The 24,334-nt window shown below is 41.2% G+C and overlaps 1 protein-coding gene across 1 annotated transcript in view; it reads left to right on the top strand.

Moving 5' to 3' along the window:
• LOC115111772 (hexokinase-2-like) overlaps positions 1-7,004 on the top strand; it is a 67,760-nt gene extending 60,756 nt beyond the window's left edge. Inside the window, exons 16-18 of the mRNA XM_029638183.2 lie at positions 1,902-2,057; positions 2,369-2,605; positions 4,430-7,004. Of these exons, the coding sequence (XP_029494043.1) occupies positions 1,902-2,057; positions 2,369-2,605; positions 4,430-4,574 (538 nt within the window). The 3' untranslated portion in view covers positions 4,575-7,004. The remainder of the gene's footprint in view (positions 1-1,901; positions 2,058-2,368; positions 2,606-4,429) is intronic.
• Positions 7,005-24,334: the final 17,330 nt, after the last annotated feature.

The following is a 24,334-nucleotide window of genomic DNA, read 5'->3' as shown; positions in this document are numbered from 1 at the left end:
GGAAGGTTCTCCCATCTCCACAGAGGAGATTATCTTTCAAAGATAATTTGTAAAAATCCAAATAACTTCACAGATCTTCATTGTAAAGTTTTAAACATTGTTTCCCATGCTTGTTCAATGAACCATAAACAATTCATGAACATTCCCCTGTGGAATGGTCATTAAGACACTAACAGCACACTACACTACAGCCGGTAGGCAATTAAGATCACAGTTATGAGAACTTAGGACACTAAAGAGGCCTTTCTACTGACTCTGGAAAAACACCAAAAGAAACATGCCCAGGGTCTCTGCTCATCTGTGTGAACGTGCCTTGCTGCAAGAAGGCATGAGGACTGCGGCCAGGGCAATACATTGCAATGTCCGTACTGTGAGACGCCTAAGACCGCGCTACAGGGAGAAAGGACGGACAGCTTATCGTCCTTGCAGTGGCAGACCACGTGTAACCACACATGCACAGGATTGGTACATTCAAACATCACACCTGCGGGACAGGTACAGGATGGCAACAACTGCCCGAGATACAACAGGAACGTTCAATCCCTCCATCGGTGCGCAGACTGTCTGCAATAGACAGAGAGGCTGGACTGAGGGCTTGTAGGCCTTGTTGTAAGGCAGGTCCTCACCAGATATCACCGGCAACAATGTTGCCTATGGGCACAAACCCTCTGTCGCTGGACCAGACAGGACTGGCAAAATGTGCTCTTCACTGAGGAGTTGCGGTTTTGTCTCATCAGGGGTGATGGTCAGATTTGCGTTTATCGTCGAAGGAATGAGCGTTACACCGAGGCCTGTACTCTGGAGCGGAATCGATTTGTAGGTGGAGGATCCGTCATGGTCTGGGGCGGTGTGTTACAGCATCATCGGATTGAGCTTGTTGTCATTGCAGGCAATCTCAACGCTGTGTGCTACAGGGAAGAAATCCTCCTCCCTCGTGGTACCCTTCCTGCAGGCTCATCCTGACATGACCCTCCAGCATGACAATGCCACCAGCCATACTGCTCGTTCTGTGCGTAATTTCCTGCAAGACAGGAATATCAGTGTTCTGCCATGGCCAGCGAAGAGCCCGGATCTCAATCCCATTGAGCACGCCTGGGACCTGTTTGATCGGAGGGTGAGGGCTAGGGCCATTCCCCCAGAAATGTCCGGAAACTTGCAGGTGCCTTGGTGGTGGAAGAGTGGGGTAACATCTCACAGCAAGAAATGTCAGATCTGGTGTAGTCCATGAGGAGGAGATTCACTGTAGTACTTAATGTGTCTTGTGGCCACACCAGATACTGACTTTTGATTCCCTCCCCCCCCTTTGTTCAGGGACACATGTGACTAACAGAAATGGAATAATGTCTGTGGAACTTGTTCAGTTTGTCCCAGTTGTTGAATCTTATATTTACACATGTTAAGTTTGCTGTAAATAAACGTTGACAGTGAGGACGTTTCTTTTTTTGGGGGCGAGTTTATTTTAGATTCTTCAAAGTAGCCTTGATGACAGCTTTGTATATCTTTTGATTTCACACTTTTCTGGTTACTACATGATTCCACATGTTATTTCATAGTTTTGATGTCTTCACACAATGTAGAAAATAGTCAAAAATAAAGAAAACCGCTAGGTGTGTCCAAACTTTTGACTGGTAATGTTTGTGTGTATATATAACAAAATAGTTATTAAAGTATAAAATACCAACATATATTTTATGTTAATTCCCGAAATAGCATAAAATTGCAGTCATTTCTTTGTAATTTACCAGTAGCTTTGCGACCCTAGCTGGGACAACTACACGCTCCAGTGCAATAACGCTTTCATCCATAAAACCTGAAGTGTGTTTTTCCACAGTGGGATTCTGTCAACAAAACTGTGTAGCAGTAAGCCTCAGGATTCAAGTCTCTCTCGGTCTCTCTATCAGGTATGAGAAGATGATCAGTGGGATGTACCTTGGGGAGATAGTGAGGAACATACTGCTGGAGTTCACTGCAAAGGGACTTCTGTTCCGAGGCAAACTCTCTGAGAGGCTCAAGACCAGAGGCATCTTTGAAACCAAGTTCCTCTCCCAGATCGAGAGGTGAGTCGGTGTCAGAGTTTGCTTGTCTGGGAATGTTTGTGGCAATTACGCTTTCAGTCACTATCTAGTGTTGATGTCTGATGAGCCAAAGGAAGATTTGGAAAAGTGTCACTAAAAAGGTTAACAGCCATGGTGGGAGCAACGTGTGCGTCCCCTTTTCAGGGTATCAAAGCTATTGGATTTCAATACTATGTCCCCCTAGACACCAAAATGTTGAGCGTATGATAGAGAACAATGTTGTGTGCACTTCATGTTCACAAAAATGATTTGACTGTTGTCTGTGCCTGCCTGTCTCTCATCCCCCTTGTCAGTGACCGTCTGGCCCTGAGGCAGGTGCGCTCCATCCTGCAGCACCTGGGTCTGACCAGTTCTACGTGTGACGACAGTATCCTGGTGAAGGAGGTGTGCAGCGTGGTGGCTCGTCGCGCTGCCCAACTCTGTGGTGCCGGCCTGGCCGCTGTGGTCGATAAGATCCGGCAGAACCGCAACCTCTCCGAGCTCAAAATCACAGTGGGTGTCGATGGAACGCTCTACAAACTACATCCACAGTGAGTGGTTATTAGATAGTATTATCACAAAAAGAGAGTCCGGTTAAAGCTATACTCCAGGTGCGGGATTCATGAATCGTCCCAGAGTACGAGTGCTGATTTAGGATTTTGCCTTTTCGATGACAATGACAAACATATGGACTGGGTGTACTCTACTCCTAGATCAGCACTGTTTTTCGTACATTTTTTTAATACGGGCGCAGACGTTAATTGCACATTTAACTGTAGGCAGCTGGTAGTTTCAGTTTATAGCCTTTACTTTGCTCTTACTTTTCCCTTTATTATCTTACTGAATCTAAGAATAAAATTAGTGGGTGCAAAAAGGATAAACATTGAGAAACTCTAACATAAGTTTTTCTTCGGGGCTCTGTTTCCGTGGTTACGTAGGTAAAATGCAAACATCAATCTAGTTCATTAAAATGTTACGCATGGTTTCTTTATGCATTTACAAACCTAATCTGCTTTCAATAATTATAAGAATTTGAGTTTAATTGGTGTGAGATACAGATAGATTATTTATATATATATATATATATATCAAACACACATACACACAAACTCCATTCGGAAAATATTCGGACCCTGTGACTTTTTCCACATTTTGTTACTTTACAGCCTTGTTTTAAAATTGATTTAAATACAAAATAACCTCATCAATCTACACACAATACCACATAATGACAAAGCGAAAACCGGTATTTGACCAAGAACCCGATGGTCACTCTGACAGAGCTCCGTAGTTCCTCTGTGGAGATGGTTGTCCTGGAAGGTTCTCCCATCTCTGCAACACTCCACCAATCAGGCCTTTATGGTAGAGTGGCCAGATGGAAGCCACGCCTCAGTAAAAAGGCATATGACAGCCCCCTTGGAGTTTGCCAAAAGGCACCTAAAGGACTCTCAGACCATAAGAAACAAGATTCTCTGGTCTGATGAAACCATGATTGAACTCTTTGGCCTGAATGCCAAGCATCACATCTGGAGGAAACCTGGCACCATCCCTACGGTGAAACATGGGGGTGGCAGCATCATGCTGTGGGCATGTTTTTCAGCGGCAGGGACTGGGAGACTAGTCAGGATCGAGGGAAAGATGAATGGAGCAAAATACAGAGATCCTTGATAACGCGCTCAGGACCTCAAACTTTTTAGCTAAGGTTCACCTTCCAACAGGACGACGACCCTAAGCACACAACCAAGACAACGTAGGAGTGGCTTCGGGACAAGTCTCAATGTCCTTGTTTGATCGGGTTCAAGTCCAGCCAGAGCCCGGACTTGAACCCGATCAAACATCTCTGTAGAGACCTGAAAATAGCTGTGCAGCGACGCTCCCCATCCAACCTGACAGAGCTTTAGAGGATCTTCAGAGAAGAATGGGAGAAACTCCCCAAATACAGGTGTGCCAAGCTTGTAGCATCATACCCAAGAAGAGTCAAGGCTGTAATCACTGTCAAAGGTGATTCAACAAAGCACTGAGTAAAAGGGTCTGAATACTTATGTAAATGTGATATTTCAGTTGAACATTTTGCTAAAATGTATAACCTGTTTTTGCTTTGTCATTGTGTGTATATGTTGATATATACAATTTAATCCATTTAAGAATAAGGATGTAACATGATATAAATGTTTAATTCTAGCCTCATACCTTTTAACAGCACCTTTTTACAGTGCCTGCATGTACATCTGCCTATGAGTTTCCCTCATTCTCTTGTCCCTTGCCATATGAACTCACTTCCCCTTCATACCCTGCAGATTCTGGTCCATTGTCTATTCTCAGTAAGAACATTCTAACCTGCTTCTGATCTCTCTCCTTATCTCTCCTCTTCACAGCTTCTCCAGCATCATGCATGAGACTGTCAGGGACCTGGCGCCTCAGTGCGAGGTCACTTTCCTCCAATCAGAGGATGGAAGTGGAAAGGGGGCGGCTCTCATCACGGCGGTGGCCTGTCGCATCCGAGACGCCGGACAGCGCTGAGCGAGGGGCTCTGGGGACACCGAGAACAAGGGTTACATCCCAATTGGCACCCTATTTCCTAAATAGTGCACTACCTTTGACCAGTGCCCTATGCTCAAAAGTAGTGTACTGAATAGGGGGGGCATTTGGGACACAGCCATGGGCGGGGTCACAACAGGGACAGCACAGGATGACAAAGGGATACTGGAAAAGGAGCACAACGGACTTCTTACTTAGAGATTTGCTGTGCCTCATCGCATCTGTTAATCAAAAGGATCTGTTAATCAAAAGTAGTGATGTTCACAACAGCCTGCGTTGTTTTTTTTACAGTTTTTTGATTCTGGTGTGTGTTTGTAATAGAAAGTACTTGGCCGGTGGGCCACATTGAAAAGGGACTTACAGAGAATTAAATATTTTTGTTATGAATATGTTTGTTTCCTAACAGAAGCAGAGATTCTGTTTTCTTATGTGAAATGTGACAGTGATATTGATGACCTTAGCTGTGTTCGATTACTCATACTAACCACACTAACTATACTTTTGTGACATAAATTGAGTATGTAGTATGCTTATTGGTCATAGTATGGATGGAGTTATTATGCCAAAAGTTCCCAGATGTCGTACTAAATTCGCCAAAATATAAAGTATACAAGCAGTGAACACTATTTCCTTGCTTTTAGGGCCCCATAATGCAATTCTTCAGAAAATGTGCATGGCTTCACAACGTTTTCAGATTTGAAGAGAATGGTGGAAAATATGCAGCCGAAGACGGACGAGAGCAGATACAAATGCATTGCTTTAACTAATGATGACAAATGTTAAAATGTTGATCAATGTAATAAAGTCATGGCTTTTCAAATAAGTGTTGGCTGACAATTTGTTAGCCACGCTATCCTTACAAACCGCATAGCATTACAGCAGTACCGGTATGTTAGCTAGTTACCGAACATTAGTTGGCTACAAATACATCGAACTTGCCAGGCAGTATATTAACTATATGCTGTCTATCTACCCAACATTATTGACTTGGTTATTCACATCATTCTTAGCTAAGTAGTATAGTCATTGTTAATTCTGGCTATCTACTCTGATTTCAGAGCACTCTCCTCTGAGTGTACCAGAGCACAGAATAACAGGTGAATTTATGAATGCTCAACACCCGTTGAATAATGTGTCAGTAAACGTCGGCAAAAAAAAGCCTAATTAAATAGTTGCCAACAGCGCAGTTGGAGTCACCAACGCTCTGGATAACATGAAAACAGCCTAACCAACTCTGCTAGGATGAGTAAAATGGTCAGTGAGGTGGTCTCATTTGTGTTCGGGAAGTAGTTAGCCAGTTAGCTTGGGTGCTTGATTGTCGTTGTGAGGTCCGAACGCTCGGATCAACCCTACTCCTTGAATGCTCCGAGATCGAAACGCTCAGAATTTACAAACAGACAATGGACAATCTGACAACAAATTGAATTTACGAACACACCCGAAATCGTAAAATGTCTAGCTAGTCATTTGTTATGCTAGCAAGAGGTTGCATAGCAACAGCATCAACTTCAGGTAGACAGGCGAAGCACTAGTACGCTCAACTAAAAGGATACTGTTTGTTTACAGTATACTAAAATTAACTAGTAGTGTGTGTGTGTGTGTGTGTGTATATACTCATTAAATATATAGTATGTTCGTATGGGTATTCGAACACAGCTCATGTCTTCAGAATGGTGACTGCTGTACTAGGAATGAAACCACACCTGGGTTCAGAATCTGATATATTTGAAATATTTCAAATACTTTAGAGCATTCGCTCTATTCTACCTGGAGTGCCAGGCGGGTTAAGTTGGGACTTTTCTATTGGGTCCATTGCAACAGGCAAGCTCAGTCAAGCACAGCTAAAGTATTTTAACAGATTTCCAATAGTACTTCAACCCATTAACATAACAGAATATGTACCAAGTCCATTAATGCCTAGAACACTTTGTTAGAACTAGAACGGTACATTAATTTATTTAAGAAATGTGTTGTGTTTCATAAAATGTCTAACTAATGAAAAGTGGGAGTCTAGAAGTGAGGCTAAATTGTGAATTCAAACACTGACAAATCGATTGGAATACACCTTATTTTAGAGTATGTCCTGGTTTGTCTGCAAGTGAAATAGAAATTAAATAATGATTGTCCATGGCTCTAATCTACATTTTTCTGCTTTTCCTAGCATTATACAGTATCTTCTTGCCATATTATCAACTGTATTGGAGGAGAAGATGGACCTGAGGGGACCTTTGACTTTTTGAGAAGGAGTCGAGAGAGGATGCGAGGAATGGAGTAAAGGGGAATAGAGAAAGTGCACATGGTAGATTTCCAGTTGGTTTAACGACTGCTCGCATCCTCCTCACCTCCTTTTGAAAAAGGACAAAGGTAAGTAAGAAAGGGTAACTTTGAAATAAATGTGCTTGTATGAATTGACTCCTCTCTGCTAGTGTGTCAAACGTTTAGAGCAGGTATTCTGTCAGGGCTACGCCAAATAAAAATGATTCTCTTTTTTTTCACATTTTCAAACAGTACATTTTATATTTTCCGACGGGGCTATACATTTGGGTGAGTTTTTTTTCTCTCACCTGAGTAGCCTCAGGCAAAAATAAAATTAAACCATCTAGTCAAATAATTAACATCCAGTCACATGAACCGTTACTCTCTCGCGGGAAACCATTCTTGTGCAGGCATTTAAAAATGAAACATGACAATTTCAAAAATAAGCCATGAGAGCTTTGAGCGAGAATAAAGATGACTTTCGAGTAGTAAAAAATTATACAGGTAATGACTTCATCAAACAACACTGTTTCACAACGCATCAGTGACATGGCAGGAGATGTTTTAAAACAAAACAATTACTGTTTTGCATACTAGCCATTGAATTATATGTGTTACAGCTGGATGAATCAACAGACGTGGCAGGCCTGGAAAAGCTCTGTTATGTTCATGGGGGGTCAATTAGGGAACACCAGCACAACATGAGGGGATATTTTTCAAGTATTGGACAGCTTTGGTGGTCAAGATGTTGGTATCTGTACTGATGGTGCAAAAGCCATGACAGGGAGACATAGTGGAGTGGTAACGCGCGTGCAAGCAGTTGCTCCTGACGCCACTTGGGTACACTGCAGAATCCACCAAGAGGCTCTTGCTGCCAAGGGAATGCCTGACGGCTTGAAAGACGTTTTGGATACTACAGTGAAAATGGTTAACTTTGTTAAAGCAAGGCCCCTGAACTCTCGTGTATTTTCTGCATTATGCAATGAAGTGCGCTGGTTATCAAAGGGTAAAGTGTTGACTTTATAAAAATAAAATTAAAATAATTGAGAGACTAGCTTAAAGTTCTCTTTTACTGACCATAATTTTCACGTCTGACGACGAGTTTCTCACACGCCTGGCCTGTCTGGGTGATCTGAGTCTAGGATTACAGGGACTCTGCAACTATATTCAACTATATTCAAAATTGAGGCTATGATTAAGAAGTTGGAGCTCTTCTCTGTCTGCATTAACAAGGACAACCCACTGGTCTTTCCATCATTGTATGATTTTTTTTGTGTGCAAATGAACTCTAGCTTACATTGTATTATGTGATATAGCGAAGCACCTGAGTGAGCTGGGTGCGCAATTACGCAGCTACTTTCCCAAAACAGACGACACACACAACTGGATTCGTTATCCCTTTCATGCCCTGCCTCCAGTCCACTTACCGATATCTGAACAAGAGAGCCCCATCGAAATTGCAGCAAGCGGTTCTGTGAAAATTTAATTTAATCAGAAGCCACTGCCAGATTTCTGGATTGGGCTGCACTCAGAGTATCTTGCCTTCCAACGACCCGGGTTGTGATAAACTTACACTCATTCTTATGTTTAATAAATGTATAGTATAGTGTGTGTGGCAGGCTTACAATGATGACAAAAAAAAACATTTGAGAGTGCACTGATCGGTTCAGGGCCAGCATGTCCTGCAGTTACCACCGTTTGTATTGTACAGCTGTGGCTCTCTAGGCCCTTATTCACACATACTTTTGGGGCTAAGTGGCCTAGCCGGAACCATTACTTTTCTTCCACCGAACATTATAGTTGGCACTATGCATTCTGGCAGGTAGCGTTCTCTTGGCTTCTGCCAAACTCTGATTCGTCTTATTTTAAGATGAAGGCAGGTTGGAACTCTGTAGTGAATGTTGCAACTGAGGACAGACTATTTACGCGCTTCAGCACTCGACGGTCACGTTCTTTTAGCATGTGTGGCCTACCAGTTCACAGTTGTGGTTGTTACTCCTAGACGTTTCCACTTCACAATAACAACACTTACAGTTGACTGGGACAGCTCTAGCGGGACAGAAATTTGAAGAACCGACTTGTTGGATGACAGTGCCACGTTGAAAGTAACTGAGCTCTTCAGTAAGGCCATTCTGCTGCCAATGTTTGTAAATGGAGATTGCGTGGCTGTGTGCTCGGTTTGATACACCTGTCAGCAACTGGTGTGGCTGAAATGGCTGAATCCACTAATTTGAAGGAGTGTCCACATACTTTTGTGTATAAAAAGTACTACTTAATTTTCAAGAGTGCTTGCACTGTCTGGCATGTAGAGTATGTTTTAAAATTTGGGCATAGAAATGTTTGTGGGAGAGATGCCATTTGGAGCAGTAATATACTCTTGGCATTGTCCTTGACTGTTAGGACATTACATTCTTGAAAGAACATTACAAATTCACCTTTTTAACAAACTTTTTAAGAGACAACAGTCGGAATGAATGGTCGACCCTTTCTATTCTGTTGCAGAATGGAATCTATGGTATTGGTATCCTGAATAGTAAATATTTTATGATGGTCCGGGGTAAACGAGACACCATCGTAACAAAAGGTTTACCATTCAGTATACCAATACCATCGATTCCATTCTGCAACAGAATGGCAAAAGGACTGAAGGGTATACAATCCCCAAGTTCACTGTGATGTGTTGAGAAACAGTGTAGACAATGGATAGGGCTGTATGAGTCCCAATCTCAGTGATAACCGTGAAAGGAATCGTTACAAAGCAGTATCTCGTGGTATAACCTGACATTGTTAAATGACCAACCTTTTATACTGTGTGCCATATTGAGAGTGGACTTAATCATGTTTTCCTCTTACAAATGAGCTACTTGCAGTATACCTCATTTAAGAGGAACTACCCTACCAGGCATTTTGGGGGTTGGAATGATATGTTTTCTAATCAACTGTGATCTCTGGCATTAATTGTTACATCTTTAGAAGATTTGTGTGGAGTAGATTGTTACCCTGGAGTCCGGGAATGTTTTAATGGTCACTTACTCAATGAAGACCAATGGCCACACTCAATATGCACAGAAGCTCAGGGCCACACTCAAATATAATGAGGGTCGTACTGTAATAAATGTATTGCTTGTGAGTTGCAAGAGCGAGCATGTTTTGTAATGATATGACATTGGTAGGTTTGAGCTGTTTAGCCTTGGCTAGGTTTGTGTTTTGTGCATCTATTACAAACTGTTCTTATACAATATGGTTTCATCAAATTCTTGACGAGAATGTATTCCCTTCTGCTCACGATTTGACTACGTATGTCCTTGTCTAAATGTTTCTATAAAATCTTTTGTGACATGCACCCAGTTTGAAACACCATTGTTACAGGATTAATTGTACAAAGATTCCCATTGAACCTTTGGCAGGAAAACCTTTTAAGATGAAAAAGCTATCACACCTGTGCTCTTCTTTCAGCCAAGCATTATTCAGCTATTGCTGGCTGCATTTGGCTCCTTCAAAGAATGTGAAGACACGGATGCACATAACTTGCATCTTGGCTAGTTTTTTTGGGCATTGCTTACAACTACCTATGCTGCTGCTAAAATAATTATTTATTTGATTTATTACTACTACTACTCTACTGTTCATTGTTTGCCGTTACCATTAGTACCTAACAATATATCCTGCTACTGGTCAATATTACTCCTGTTTACATGTATACATTACCACTAGAATATTACTATTCGTATTTATATATTCCTGCTACCAGTCACTTTTCATCCCTGTTTAAAGAATCAGCATATCACGGCTACACTGACACTCTTGCACTCACATGAACACTTACGCGCACACTCACCACCACACACACACCCACCCACCACTTATGTTGCTGCTGTACTGCTTACTATTATTATTTATCCTGAAACCAGTCACTTTCTCCTAATCCCCGCCTACAGGTACATATTATTCAGACCCCTTGACTTTTTCCACATTTTATTACGTTACAGCCTTATATAAAATTGATTTAAATTGTTTTTTCCCCCTCAATCTGCACACAGTACCCCATAATGACAAAGCAAAACAGGTTGTTTAAAAAAATATATTCTTATCACATTTACGTAAGTATTCAGACCCTTTACTCAGTACTTTGATGAAGCACCTTTGGCAGCGATTACAGCCTTAAGTCTTGGGTATGACGGTACAAGCTTGGCACACCATTATTTGGGAAGTTTCTCCCATCCCATCAAGCTCTGTCAAGTTGGATGGGGAGTGTCGATGCACAGCTATTTTCAGGTCTCTACAGAGATGTTTAATCGGGTTCAAGTGCGGCCTCTGGCTGGGCCACTCAAGGACATTGAGACTTGTCACAAAGCAACTCCTACGTTGTCTTGGCTGTGTGTTTAGGGTCGTTGTCCTGTTGGAAGGTGAACCTTCGCCCCAGTCTGAGCACTCTGGAGCAGGTTTTCATCAAGCATCTCTCTGTACTTTGCTCTGTTCATCTTTCCCTCGATCCTGACTAGTCTCGCAGTCCCTGCCGCTGAAAAACATCCCTACAGTATGATGCTGCCACCACCATGCTTCACCGTAGGGATGGTGCCAGGTTTCCTCCAGACGTAACGCTTGGCATTCAGGCCAAAGAGTCAAAATTTGTTTCATCAGACCAGAACCTCTTGTTTCTCATAATCAGATTCCTTTAGGTGCTTTTTGGCAAACTCCAAAGGAGTTGTCATGTGCTTTTTTTACTGATGAGGGGCTTCCATCTGGCCACTCTACCATAAAGGTGTGATTGGTGGAGTGCTGCAGAGATGGTTGTCCTTTAGGAACAGCTCTAGGAAGAGTCTTGGTGGTTCCAAACTTCTTCCATTTAAGGCCACTGAGTTCTTGGGGAACTTCAATGCTGCAGATTTTTTTTAGTTCCCTTCACCAGATCTGTGCCTCGACACAATCCTTCGTCGGGAGATTCCTTTGACTTCATGGCTTGGTTTTTGCTCTGGCATGCATTGTCTACTGTGGGACCTTATATAGACAGGTGTGTGCCTTTCCAAATGTCCAATCAATTGAATACGTATTTACATAAGTTATGTTTATTTTTAATGCATTTCCCAACATTTTGAAAAACCTGTTTTTGTTTCATCATTACGGGCTATTGTGTGTAGATTGAGGAAAAAATTGTAATTCATCAATTTTAGAATAAGGCTGTGAGGTAACAAAAGGGGTCTGAATGCTTTCCGAATGTCCTATCTACCTCACACTCCAGTATCTGCCATTGTACATTTGGTATTGGCACTGACCCTGTTTATAGCATTTATGTGTCGTATATATTTTGATATTGATTACTGCACTGTTGGGTAGAGCTTGGAGGTTGAATGTATTCACATCCCTGTTAGTGAGCATTTCTCCTTTGTCTAGATAATCCACACTCACCTAACAGGTGTGGCATATCAAAAAGCAGATTAAACAGCATGATTATTGCACAGGTTACTTTGTGCTGGGGAAAATAAAAGGCCACTCTAAAATGTGCAGATTTGTCACACAACATAAGCCACAGATGTCTCATCTTCTGAGGGAGTGTGCAATTGGCACGTCTAACGTCACCTGTGGAATCGTAGTCCAGCCACCTGGGCAGCTGATGAAACTGAGGAGTATTTCTGTCTAATAAAGCCCTTTCGTGGGGAAAAATGTGTTCTTATTGGCTAGGTCTGGCTCCCAAGTGCCCAGTCGTGTGAAATCAATAGATTAAGGCCTAATTAATTATTTTCAATTGACTGATTTCCTTATGAACTCAGTAAAATAGTTAATTGTTGCATTTATATTTTTGTATAGTATCGTCGTTAAAACATCTGCATGAGTCATCAAGACACCTACTCCTTTACATCGGTCTATAGAGAAGATTATTCAGAAATATATTTTGCTGCATATTTACATTTATTCTTTTCTGTTATAGCTTACTGCTGTATACGCCTAACATTTCTTGTACAGCTAATGGACTGCCCTACGGCAACATGAGTTCATTTGTACAGATCTGTTTTTGCATATTTCTGATTGCGGTAGCAACTTATTAAATCCTTTTATAGAAAAGCTGCATACCATTGACCTTTTTTAGTATTTATAAAAACTCATCTTTCACCGAAGATGTCTCTCCATAATGTAGATAAAGTTAGTATCATTGTAAGCAGAGAATAGATGTAATGTAGTTAAAGACATACACCCTGATAAAGCTCGTTAAAAAAAAAATATATATATATATTTAACAATACTAAGAAGCTATTTTAATTTATTCAACAAAGCAAAAAGCATAAATCTTATTGGATAATTCTGTGTGTACCACTCATCTGTCTCTTAAACACAGGAATAACTATACAGGTGAATACTTCAACGTTTTAGTTATTTTATTCCAGCTGTTACAGCAGAAAGCCATCCAAATCTGTCAAGCAAACTGATTACCAGCTATACTTTGGCATGGGTTCTCAAAAGGTTCCTCAGCTACACCATCGAGCATCCTGACTGGTTGCATCACTGCCTGGTATGGCAACTGCTCGGCCTCCAGCCGCAAGGCACTACAGAGTTTAGTGCGTACGGCCCAGTACATGACTGGGGCTAAGCTTCCTGCCACCTAGGACCTCTACCAGGTGGTGTCAGAGGAAGCCCCTAAAAATGGTCAGACTCCAGCCACCCTAGTCAGACTGTTCTCTCTGCTACCGCATGGAAAGCGGTACCGGAGCGCCCAGTCTAGGTCCAAGAGGCTTCTACCCCCAAGCCATAAGATTCCTGAATATCTAATCAAATGGTTACCCAGACTATTTGCATTGCCCCCCCCCCCCCTTTTACACTGTTGCTACTCTGTTATTATTTATGCATAAGTCGCTTTAATAACTCTACCCACATGTATATATTACCTCAGTTACCTCGACTAACCGGTGCCCCCGCACATTGACTCTACCGGTACCCCCTGTATATAGATAGCCCCGCTATTGTTATTTTACTGCCGCTCTTTCATCATTTACTACTTTTATTTTTTATTCTTAAATTCAAAATGAGTTGGACAAATAATTTGGCACACATGACATGGGCAAAAGCCAGTCAAACACCACCCTCTGGATCCATCTATATGCCAAATCACCTTCTCCTATAAGTACTTCACAGGTAATTACTGTATACAGGAATAATAGAGTACAAACCATTAAACAATTTAGGGTCCCCAACGCCCCAACCTCTACATTAGGACCCTCTTAACATGAATTTTCTCGTAAACGGTTCAAGTTAGGAGCCATTAGGGATAATTACAGTGCGATATACTGTGTCCAGTATGTTGCAGTGGCTGGGGTATTTTAACCAATGCAGAGGATTTTAAACAGACAGACTGTGGACTTTCTGGGAGGGTCTGGGGACAGAGGTGTTAAGAGGGATAAATAAATATAAAATGAGGCAAAACTGATTTCCAGTAAGCAATTTATAAAAGCATAGAATAAATGAATTCACTCAATTGTAGCCTCAGTTATTCCATGCATCACCACAACTGTGTACCCTATTAAAGTAGCTGAGGAGAAGATGTCCCTACGCCAAGAGGCTCTCAAAACAATAGATTAAATGAGTAGAAGCTCTTCTGTCATTATCTAATCAGTCGGGTTTGATTTGTGCAATCATTGTAATTGGGGCATTTGTTCTTGACAGGAGACTTAATCCATCAAGTCCATTGTCGTTGCTGCTGCTCTAATCTATCCATTGAAAATGACTGATTTCCAGTAGTTTGGTTTGCTCAAATTATCAAACCATGTGAATCCTCTGTCAAGTGTATTCTGTAGGGAACCGGGCTATCATCCATGTACTGCAATGGAGGACAAGGTGAGGAATGACTACTGCAATTTATTTTTGTATTATTTGTTTGGCAGCATGTGTAGATGTACTGCAGAGGGAGACCAGAGTACTACAATTGTGTTTGCTTTACTCTATTTTTATCCAAATCTACAGTAAATGAAAGTACAAACAGTTGAACAATATTCTTTAAAAATATGAGATGTAAGGGATACAGGATGAAGATATTGTATCAACTGGTTCCGTGATGATTTTTTTGTGTTGACTTTAATGTCAGTCTTGAAATTTGGATCCATTTGAATCCCTATTGGCTTCCATGACCTTTTACACCCCAATTAAATTAACAACTGCAGTCTATCACGTACAGTGCATCCTGACCGGTTGCATCACCACCTGGTATGGCAACTGCTCGTCATCTGACTGTAAGGTGCTACAGAGGGTAGTGCGTACGGCCCAGTATATCCTTGGGGCCAAGCTTCCTGACATCCAGGACATACAGTTGAAGTCAAACGTTTTATATACACCTTAGCCAAATACATTTGAACTGTTTTTCAAAATTCCTGACATTTAATCCTAGTAAAAATGCTCTGTTTTAGGTCAGTTAGGATCACCACTTTATTGTAAGAATGTGAAATGTCAGAATAATAGTAGAGTGGTTTAGTTCAGCTTTTATTTCTTTCATCACATTCCCAGTGAGTCAGAAGTTGACATACACTCAATTAGTATTTGGTAGCATTGCCTTACAATTGTTTAACTTGGGGCAATTGTTTTGGGTAGCCTTCCACAAGCTTTCCACAATAAGGGGTGAATTTTGGTCCATTCTTCCTGATGGAGCTGATGTAACTGAGTCAGGTTTGTAAGCCTCCTTACTCGCACACACTTTGTCAGTTCTGCCCACAAATGTTCTATAGGATTGAGGTCAGGGCTTTGATGGCCACTCTAATACCTGGACTTTGTTGTCCTTAAGACACTTTGCCACAACTTTGGAAGTATGCTTGGGGTCATTGTCCATTTGGAAGACCCATTTGCAATCAAGCTTTAACTTCCTGACTGATGTCTTGAGATGTTGCTTCAATATATCCACATAATTCTCCCTCATGATTTGTGAAGTGCACCAGTCCCTCCTGCAATAAATCACCCCCACAACATGATGCTGCCACCCCCGTGCTTCACGGTTGGGATGGTGTTCTTCGGCTTACAAGCCTCCTCCTTTTCCTTCAAACATAACAATGGTCATTACGGCCAAACAGTTCTATTTTTGTTTCATCAGACCAGAGGACATTTCACCAAAAAGTATGATCTTTGTCCCAGTGTGCAGTTGCAAACCGTAGTCTGGCTTTTTTTATGGCGGTTTTGGAGCAGTGGCTTCTTCCTTGCTGAGCGGCCTTTCAGGTTATGTCGATATATGACTCGTTTTACTGTGGATACCCGTTTCCTCCAGCATCTTAACAAATCAAATCAGAGTTTGTCACGTGCGCCGAATACAACCGGTGTAGACCTTACAGTGAAATGCTTACTTACAGGCTCTAACCAATAGTGCAAAAAAGGTGTTAGGTGAACAATGGGTAAGTAAAGAAATAAAACGACAGTAAAAAGACTAGCTATATACAGTAGCGAGGCTATAAAAGTAGCAAGGCTACATACAGACACCGGTTAGTCAGGCTGATTGAGGTGGTATGTATATGTAGATATGGTTCAAATGTGACTATGCATATATGATGAACAGAGAGTAGCGTAAAAGAGGGGTTGGTGGGTGGCGGGACACAATGCAGATAGCCCGGTTAGCCAATGTGTGGGAGCACTGGTTGGTCGGCCCAATTGAGGTAGTATGTACATGAATGTATAGTTAAAGTGACTATGCATATATGATAAACGGAGAGTAGCAGCAGTGTAAAAAGAGGGGTTGGGGGGCGGCACACAATGCAAATAGTCTGGGTAGCCATTTGATTACCTGTTCAGGAGTCTTATGGCTTGGGGGTAAAAACTGAAAAGCCTTTTTGTCCTAGACTTGGCATTCCGGTATGCGGTAGTAGAGAGAACATTCTATGATTGGGGTGGCTGGGGTCTTTGACAATTTTTAGCACCTTCCTCTGACACCGCCTGGTGTAGAGGTCCTGGATGGCAAGCAGCTTGGCTTTAGTGATGTACTGGGCCGTATGCACTACCCTCTGTAGTGCCTTGCGGTCAGATGCCGAGCACTTGCTCGGCCTCTGTTTCCCCCTCAGTTTCCTGAGGCTTTGTCGTACCTGTCTTGGTGTGTTTGGACCATTCTAGTTTGACTTGTCACCCAAGTCATAGAATGTCCTATCTGCTACCGCACAGCAAGTGGTATCCGGCCCCCGCTTGTTTTTACGCTGCTGCTTGAGATGTAGTAAAATCAGAATTATGTTTTTCGAGGTTTATACAAATTACACTTAACATCCGGCTTCTTCACCAGTGGAATCATCCGAGACCAGCCATCCGGACAGCTGATGAAACTGTGGGTTTGCACAACCGAAGAATTTCTGCACGAACTGTCAGAAACCGTGTCAGGGAAGTGCATCTGTGTGCTCGTCGTCCTCACCAGGGTCTTGACCTGATTGCATTTCAGCGTTGCAACTGACTTCAGTGGGAAAATGCGCACCTTCGATAGCCACTTGCACGCTGGAGAAGTGTGCTCTTCACGGATGAATCCTGGCTTCAACTGTACCGGGCAGATGGTAGACTGTGTGTGTGTGGTGTTGTGTGGGTGGGTGGACAACGAACACAATTGCATTTTATCGATGCCAATTTCAATCCCCAGAGATACTGTGACAAGATCCTGAGGCCCATTGTCGTGCCATTCATTCGCCGCTATCACCTCGTGTTAGAACATGATAATTCACGGCCTCATTTCGCAAGGATCTGTACACAATTCCTGGAAGCTGAAAATGTCTCTGGAGTAATGAATCACGCTTCAACATCTGGCAGTCTGATGGACGAATCTGGGTTTGGGAGATGCCAAGAGAATGCTACCTGCCCGAATACATAGTGCCAACTGTAACATTTGGCGGAGGAGGAATAATGGTCCAGGGTGGTTTTTCATAGTTCGGGCTAGGCCCCTTTTAGTTCCAGTGATGAGAAATCGTAACACTACAGCATACAATGACATTCTAGTCAATTCTGCACTGCCAACTTTGTGGCAACAGTATGGGGAAGGCCCTTTCCTGTTTCAACATGACAATGCCCCCGTGCACAAATCAAAGTCCATACAGAAAGGGTTTGTTGAGATCGGTGTGGAAGAACTTGACTGGCATGCACAGAGCCCTGCCCTCAACCCCATCGAACACCTTTGAGATGAATTGGAATGCCGACTGCAAGCCATGCCTAATCGCCCGACCTCACTAAAACTCTTGTGGCTGAATGGAAGTAAGTCCCCACAGCAATGATCCAACATCTAGTGGAAAGCTTTCCCAGAAGAGACCAACTCCATATTCTTGCCCATGATTTTGGAATGATGTTCAACCAGCAGGTGTCCACATACCTTTGGTCATGTAGTGTAGCTGGTCTTTACATGCCCATTAGATATTCATTTAGTATCCTCTAAATTCACAGAAAACAAAAACATGTTTTACATACGCTCCACAAATATCTTGTTAACAAACTATAGTTTTGGCAAGTTGGTTAGGACATCTACTTTGTACACGACAAGTCATTTTTCCAACAATTGTTTACAGATTATTTCACTTATAATTCACTATCAGATTTCCAGTGGGTCAGAAGTTCACTGTGCATTTAAACAGCTTGGAAAATTCCAGAAAATGTCATGGCTTTAGAAGCTTCTGATTGGCTAATTGACATCATTTGAGTCAATTGGAGGTGTACCTGTGGATGTATTTCAAGGCCTACCTTCAAACTCAGTGCCTCTTTGCTTGACATCATGGGAAAATCTTTTAAAAATCTGCCAAGACCTCAGAAAAAAAATTGTAGACCTCCACAGGTCTGGCTCATCCTTGGGAGCAATTTTCAAATGCCTGAAGGTACCACGTTCATCTGTACAAACAATAGTATGCAAGTATAAACACCATGGGACCATGCAGCCGTCATACCGCTCAGGAAGGAGACGCATTCTGTCTCCTAGAGATGAACGTAGTTTGGTGTGAAAAGTGCAAATCAATCCCAGAACAACAGCAACGGACCTTGTGAAGATGCAGGACGAAACAGGTACCAAAGTATCTATATCCACAGTAAAACGAGTCATATATCGACCATAACTTGAAAGGCCGTTCAGCATGGAAGAAGCCACTGCTCCAAAACCGCCAGACTACGGTTTGCAACTGCACATGGGGACAAAGATCATACTTTTTGGAGAAATGTCCTCTGGTCTGATGAAACAAAAATAGAACTGTTTGGCCATAATGTCCATCGTTATGTTTGGAGGATAAAGGGGGATGCTTGCAAGCCGCAGAACACCATCCCAACTGAAGCACGGGAGTGGCAGCATCATGTTATGGGGGTGATTTGCTGCATGAGGGATTGGTGCACTTCACAAAATAGATGGCATTGTGAGGAAGAAAAATGTTGTGTATATATTGAAGCAACATCTCAAGACATCAGTCAGGAAGTTAAAGCTGGATTGCAAATGGGTCTTCCAAATGGACAATGACCCCAAACATACTTCCAAAGTTGTGGCAAAATGGCTTAAGGACAACAAAGTCAAGATATTGGAGTGGCCATCAAAGCCCTGACCTCAATCCTATAGAACATTTGTGGGCAGAACTGAAAAAGTGAGTGCCAGCAAGGAGCCCTACAAACCTGGCTGTTACACCAGCTCTTCAGGAGGAATGGGCCAAAATTCACCCAACTTATTGTGGGAAGCTTATGGAAGGCTACCTGAAACATTTGACCCAAGTTAAACCATTTAAAGACACACTCAATTAGTATTTGGCAGGTTTATGTAAACATTCTGATCCACTGGGAATGTGATGAAAGAAGTAAAAGCGGAATTAAATCATTCTCTCTACTATTATTCTGACATTTCACATTCTTAAAATAAAGTGGTGATCCTAACTGACCTAAGACAGCAGATTTTTACTAGGATTAAATGTCAGGAATTGTGAAAAAATGAGTTTAAATGTATTTGGCGAAGGTGTATGTAAACTTCCGACTTCAACTGTACACTGTAGGCCTACCATAGGCGACATGAGTCACTAGTGCTGAGTAATGTGCTGTTAAAAGTGGTCTAAGTCTTATTTAAGTTAGAAGCAATAGGATTTGAAACAATAGCCTACCGCAGTGGTCAACTATTTCAGAACTGTTTCGCGCTGCTCTGAGATAAGCATTGGGACTGGTCTTGATAAATCAATGAGGTTTTTATTTTCACTGAATCTCCTTTTGGGTATTGGTTAGATTGCAATTAGGGTGTGAAAATGTTATGTTCTTAGTACTGTAGCCTACTCCTGACCGTCACATTTTCCTGATTAAAACCCTGAGGGTTTTGTTTTTTATTTTTCTTGGAATAGAAACGTCATATTAATCAAATTCAGCTACATTTCTTAAATCAATCCCACGTACTATGTTCTTCTTCTAAAAAAAAAAAAGGTAAAAATGATCTGATACAGCCAATATTGAAGACTATCAAATTGTTCTCAAAGATGCCCTCTGGTGGTCAAACTAGCATTAATGGCAACAACGGCAGACAATTTAAATAACGTGGCATAGAATTCTGCGGGAGCCCGCAAGGTGTGCTGCAGTATGACGCAACTTTTACAGGAGGAACCACTAGGTTCTAGTTCATGTGGTTTTAGATGATTCATAGCACAGCTGGCATACACTAAGTACAATTAAAGCCAGCTCTGCATAAACAACTGCACATATACCATGCTGTTAAGGTAAGTCATACCATGCTGTTCCTACAAACATTTTAAAAACCAAGGGTTAGACAATTCAGCCACACAGCACTCAGCGGATTGCATGTCCCTACAGGTAGCTAACTGTAAGCCTGTGGTGCATTTAACAGCTTGTTATGCAGCCTTCAGCATTTCCTGTATATTTTACATTTCTGAAGACCTCCCAACACTGAGAACTGTATCCATAGATAAGGAATATTACTTCAGAGGTGTGTTGCTCAGTATATACGAGTTTAACACTGGTAACATCAATGCATCACCATGGATTCAATTCCCGCAGCGATCACATACATCTAACATTCATTTTTTTTTATTTGGCATAGCAACTTGTACATAAAAAGTCAAAAGCAGACAAAGAAACTAGGTCTCAAACTGCAATTGCTCAGTTTGTAATACGCAGGCACTCACACGAAGTTGACAAAGTATACTACTAAACATCTTAGCAAATTGACCTTGAAAGATACACTGCCCTACCAAGCAAAAATGCAGTAACTGCTCATAGTGTGGAACTGAGAAAAATTACTTTTATTTACCTTGGTTTCACAGTACATTTATGCAGTTACTTCTAACATGACCTCCATTTTCTCCAAAACACAATACAAGGCAGGATACTTGTCCACATGATTAAGCATGTATTTAATGTAGCAAAAATGACTAACTCATTTTTGACCAAATGAGCAGTTACTGCCTTCTTGCTTGCTTGGTAGGGCAGTACAGATTACACAGATTTAGACTTAATTAACCCAGCATGCCTTGTGGTGCATTATGACCATTGGCCACCCTGCTGCAATATAAATCAAACAACATTAGAACACAATAGTTTAATTTACCTGTTGCCCAAAGATAAGTATAATTAGAAAACGTTTAACTTAAGTGCAGATCATTTAAAAAAATACAATAAATAATTCAATATTCCTCCACCCACTTTAGACAATTTAATGCAAGGCACCATTTTAAAACTCATGGTGGAGTATCAATTTACATGTAGCAAAAGAACAAGTAAGCCCCTTTACTTCCATTTATCATGTTCCAATACAGATTCAATTAATGTAACTGATGACTTTCAGTTTGATTTGATGTGATTAAAACATGTAATGAGTCATTTTGACTCTCTCTCATTGCAACATGAACGCAGGTTTAACATTTATGATAAAACAATTACTCCCATAACACCAATAATATCAGGATACATAAACATGAAATTACAAATACCACTCCCACTACAAATAGATATACACACACATACAGTAGTTTGACAATCACTAGTCTGAAAATCATTTGAAGCAGTGGTTCGATCATGCATTGCAGTATTTACAAAGTGGCTCTAAAATACAATGGCATTTGGTTATTGTAAAAACCTATTACAACATGGTAGGCTTCCAGTTGTCAGAATAATACATACCTGTGTCTGCAGGCAAGTACTGTCTGTGTCAAATTACATGCTTGCACAAACACTGCTATCACAATTGGAGTCAAATATATTTCCGTTTAAATTTTGAAGGTAAACTGAAAATCCAATTTTCCTCAAGGTTTACAAGTGCGGTATGATCTCCAAAGTGCACAGGGAATGAGGGCTTACTTAAGGTTGACATTGGATTGGCCAGAGTTTCTGGTGCCGTCCGTTTCCAGCCCTGCCTTTTGTTTCCTTCTGTTTATATCGCAGATCGCTTGCTACGGCCCACCACCTGTCTGCTTTAGTTTGAGACGATCAATCTCTGTCGAAGGAGATGTTTTTTTTAAACTTATTGTGTATATGTATTTATTCTGAACACATCTCCGTTTGTTGGCAATGTCAATTCTTGCAAATGTAATAATAATAATAATAAAATAAAAAAATCGGTTAGCTAGCTGGACATGCAAAACGCCGCCCAGTACTAAACTGTAAAACCTGTGTTCTATCTCTGCTGATCATGTTATCTGTATCTAAGGTAGTAGACAGCTGGTGACAAACTGCTATCATTTTTTAATTTGTTTTTATTTGTAAGCTATCTATTTAGTTATAGAAATGTGATACAATCAATGCAAGCTGTAAAATGACTCCCAACAGAACACAGCAAATCTAGCAATGTGGCTAGCTAGTCACAAGTACTGTAGATCTGTTGCTAGCTAGCAGGAGCAGATAGCTTTATCACAAGCTAGCATGTCATTCTGGGACAAGGAGTTTAAGCTATCAGTTTATTCAAAGTAATAATTTAAGACTACAAAAATCTATAGCACAAGTAGTGTAAATGTAATAGTCATCAAGGCACCACCCACTATTTTCATTCATACTAACAAATAAAGAATGCCAAATTATCCCTGTCTATATTTGGAGTAGGATGATTCCAGAGCACTCTGCCTCAGACTGTCGGGATGTTCATTTTCTAGCACTCAAACTACATTCCTTTGATGTGATTTATTCAGCACTCCTGCGTCCTGCTCACAGAGATCAACCAAGTGCTATTCACCAAGCATGGGTTGACTCACTCATCTGTGAGAACTATCCTACTACAGTTTGAATGAGCCCTGCCGTCACTATTTATACATCAGAATGCAGAAGAAAAAGGCCCAGTGCACCACTTTTTAAATTTTTAAATTTAAGTAAACTAAACATATGAGTGTTTACTAGCATTTGTAACTTGAGTCTGATAATTATCTGTACAAAAGTTAATCTGATCATAATTGTGGAATATAAAATGTTTTCCAGTTTCTTGAAATACTTTGCAAATGCAACTGATTTCTATGTTCCCATTTTCCCAATGGGAATTGAACCCACAACCGTAGCATTGCAAGCGTCATGCTCTACCAAATGAGCCACATCATCACAAATCACTTGATGCCTCAACTTACTCAATTAATGTATTGTGCATAGTTTTTCTTCATGGTGATCGAAAGTCTACAGGTACAAACCTAGATGACCAGACTATGCAAAATACAGTAATGTACATTAAGTAAATCAATACTGCACAAAGTGGTTTTCTATGTTATTTGATTTGATATGGATATTGTGTCTTTGCCCATAACCTTGAGCATTTTGAGGACAGGGTTTTGTTCTTTACTGGATTCCATTGGAATAAAAATCACACTGAATGGGACAGGGCAACAACTCTTACAACTCCAACTATTGAATCCTGAAAGACACTATTCTTTACAACTCTCCAAAGTGGAGATGCTGGAAAAAAATGTGTACCTGTGCTACAGACATCTGTCCACTAACACTAAAAGCCCAATGCACTACTTTTGTGTAGATTTTTTTATTCTAATTTCTCAGGTCAGCAACCCTACCTCCCGTGGCTATGGCAATTGAATTCATTGACAGTGCAATAGCTAATTAAACACTAAAGCCCCTTTTCCACTAGCACCTAATTGCCAGCTGCAGTCACATATTGTCTACCTAGCAACATGACATGATTTCTAATATCTGGAAGCAGTGGAAATGCAAATTGAGCAAGCCCACTAAGGCCAGCCCAACCTGGGTTAACTTCTAAGTGCCAAAAAAACGGGGCTTAATAAATGGTCAACGGAGTTACCTTTTTCATACGATCAAGACAATTCGTATTGCATGCTGCATATTTCAAATGCACTCAAACATATATTTATCTTAATTCATTCTTTGGGAGCAAGTTACAGTGTATTCAGACCTAGACTTTTCCACATTTTGTTATGCTACAGCCTTATTCTAAAACTGATTACATTTCCCCCCCTCAATCTATGCACCATACCTGATAATGACAATACGAATAACAGGTTTAGACATTTTTGCAAATCTATTAAAAATGAAAAACATACCTTATTTACATAAGTATTCAGACCCTGCCATGAGACTCAAAATTGAGCTCAGCTGCA

Source organism: Oncorhynchus nerka, linkage group LG27, assembly GCF_034236695.1.
Source record: "Oncorhynchus nerka isolate Pitt River linkage group LG27, Oner_Uvic_2.0, whole genome shotgun sequence".
NCBI classification, from domain to species: domain Eukaryota; kingdom Metazoa; phylum Chordata; class Actinopteri; order Salmoniformes; family Salmonidae; genus Oncorhynchus; species Oncorhynchus nerka.
The sequence above is the reverse complement of the archived record's forward strand: the minus strand, read 5'-3'. Positions and strand labels throughout refer to the sequence as shown.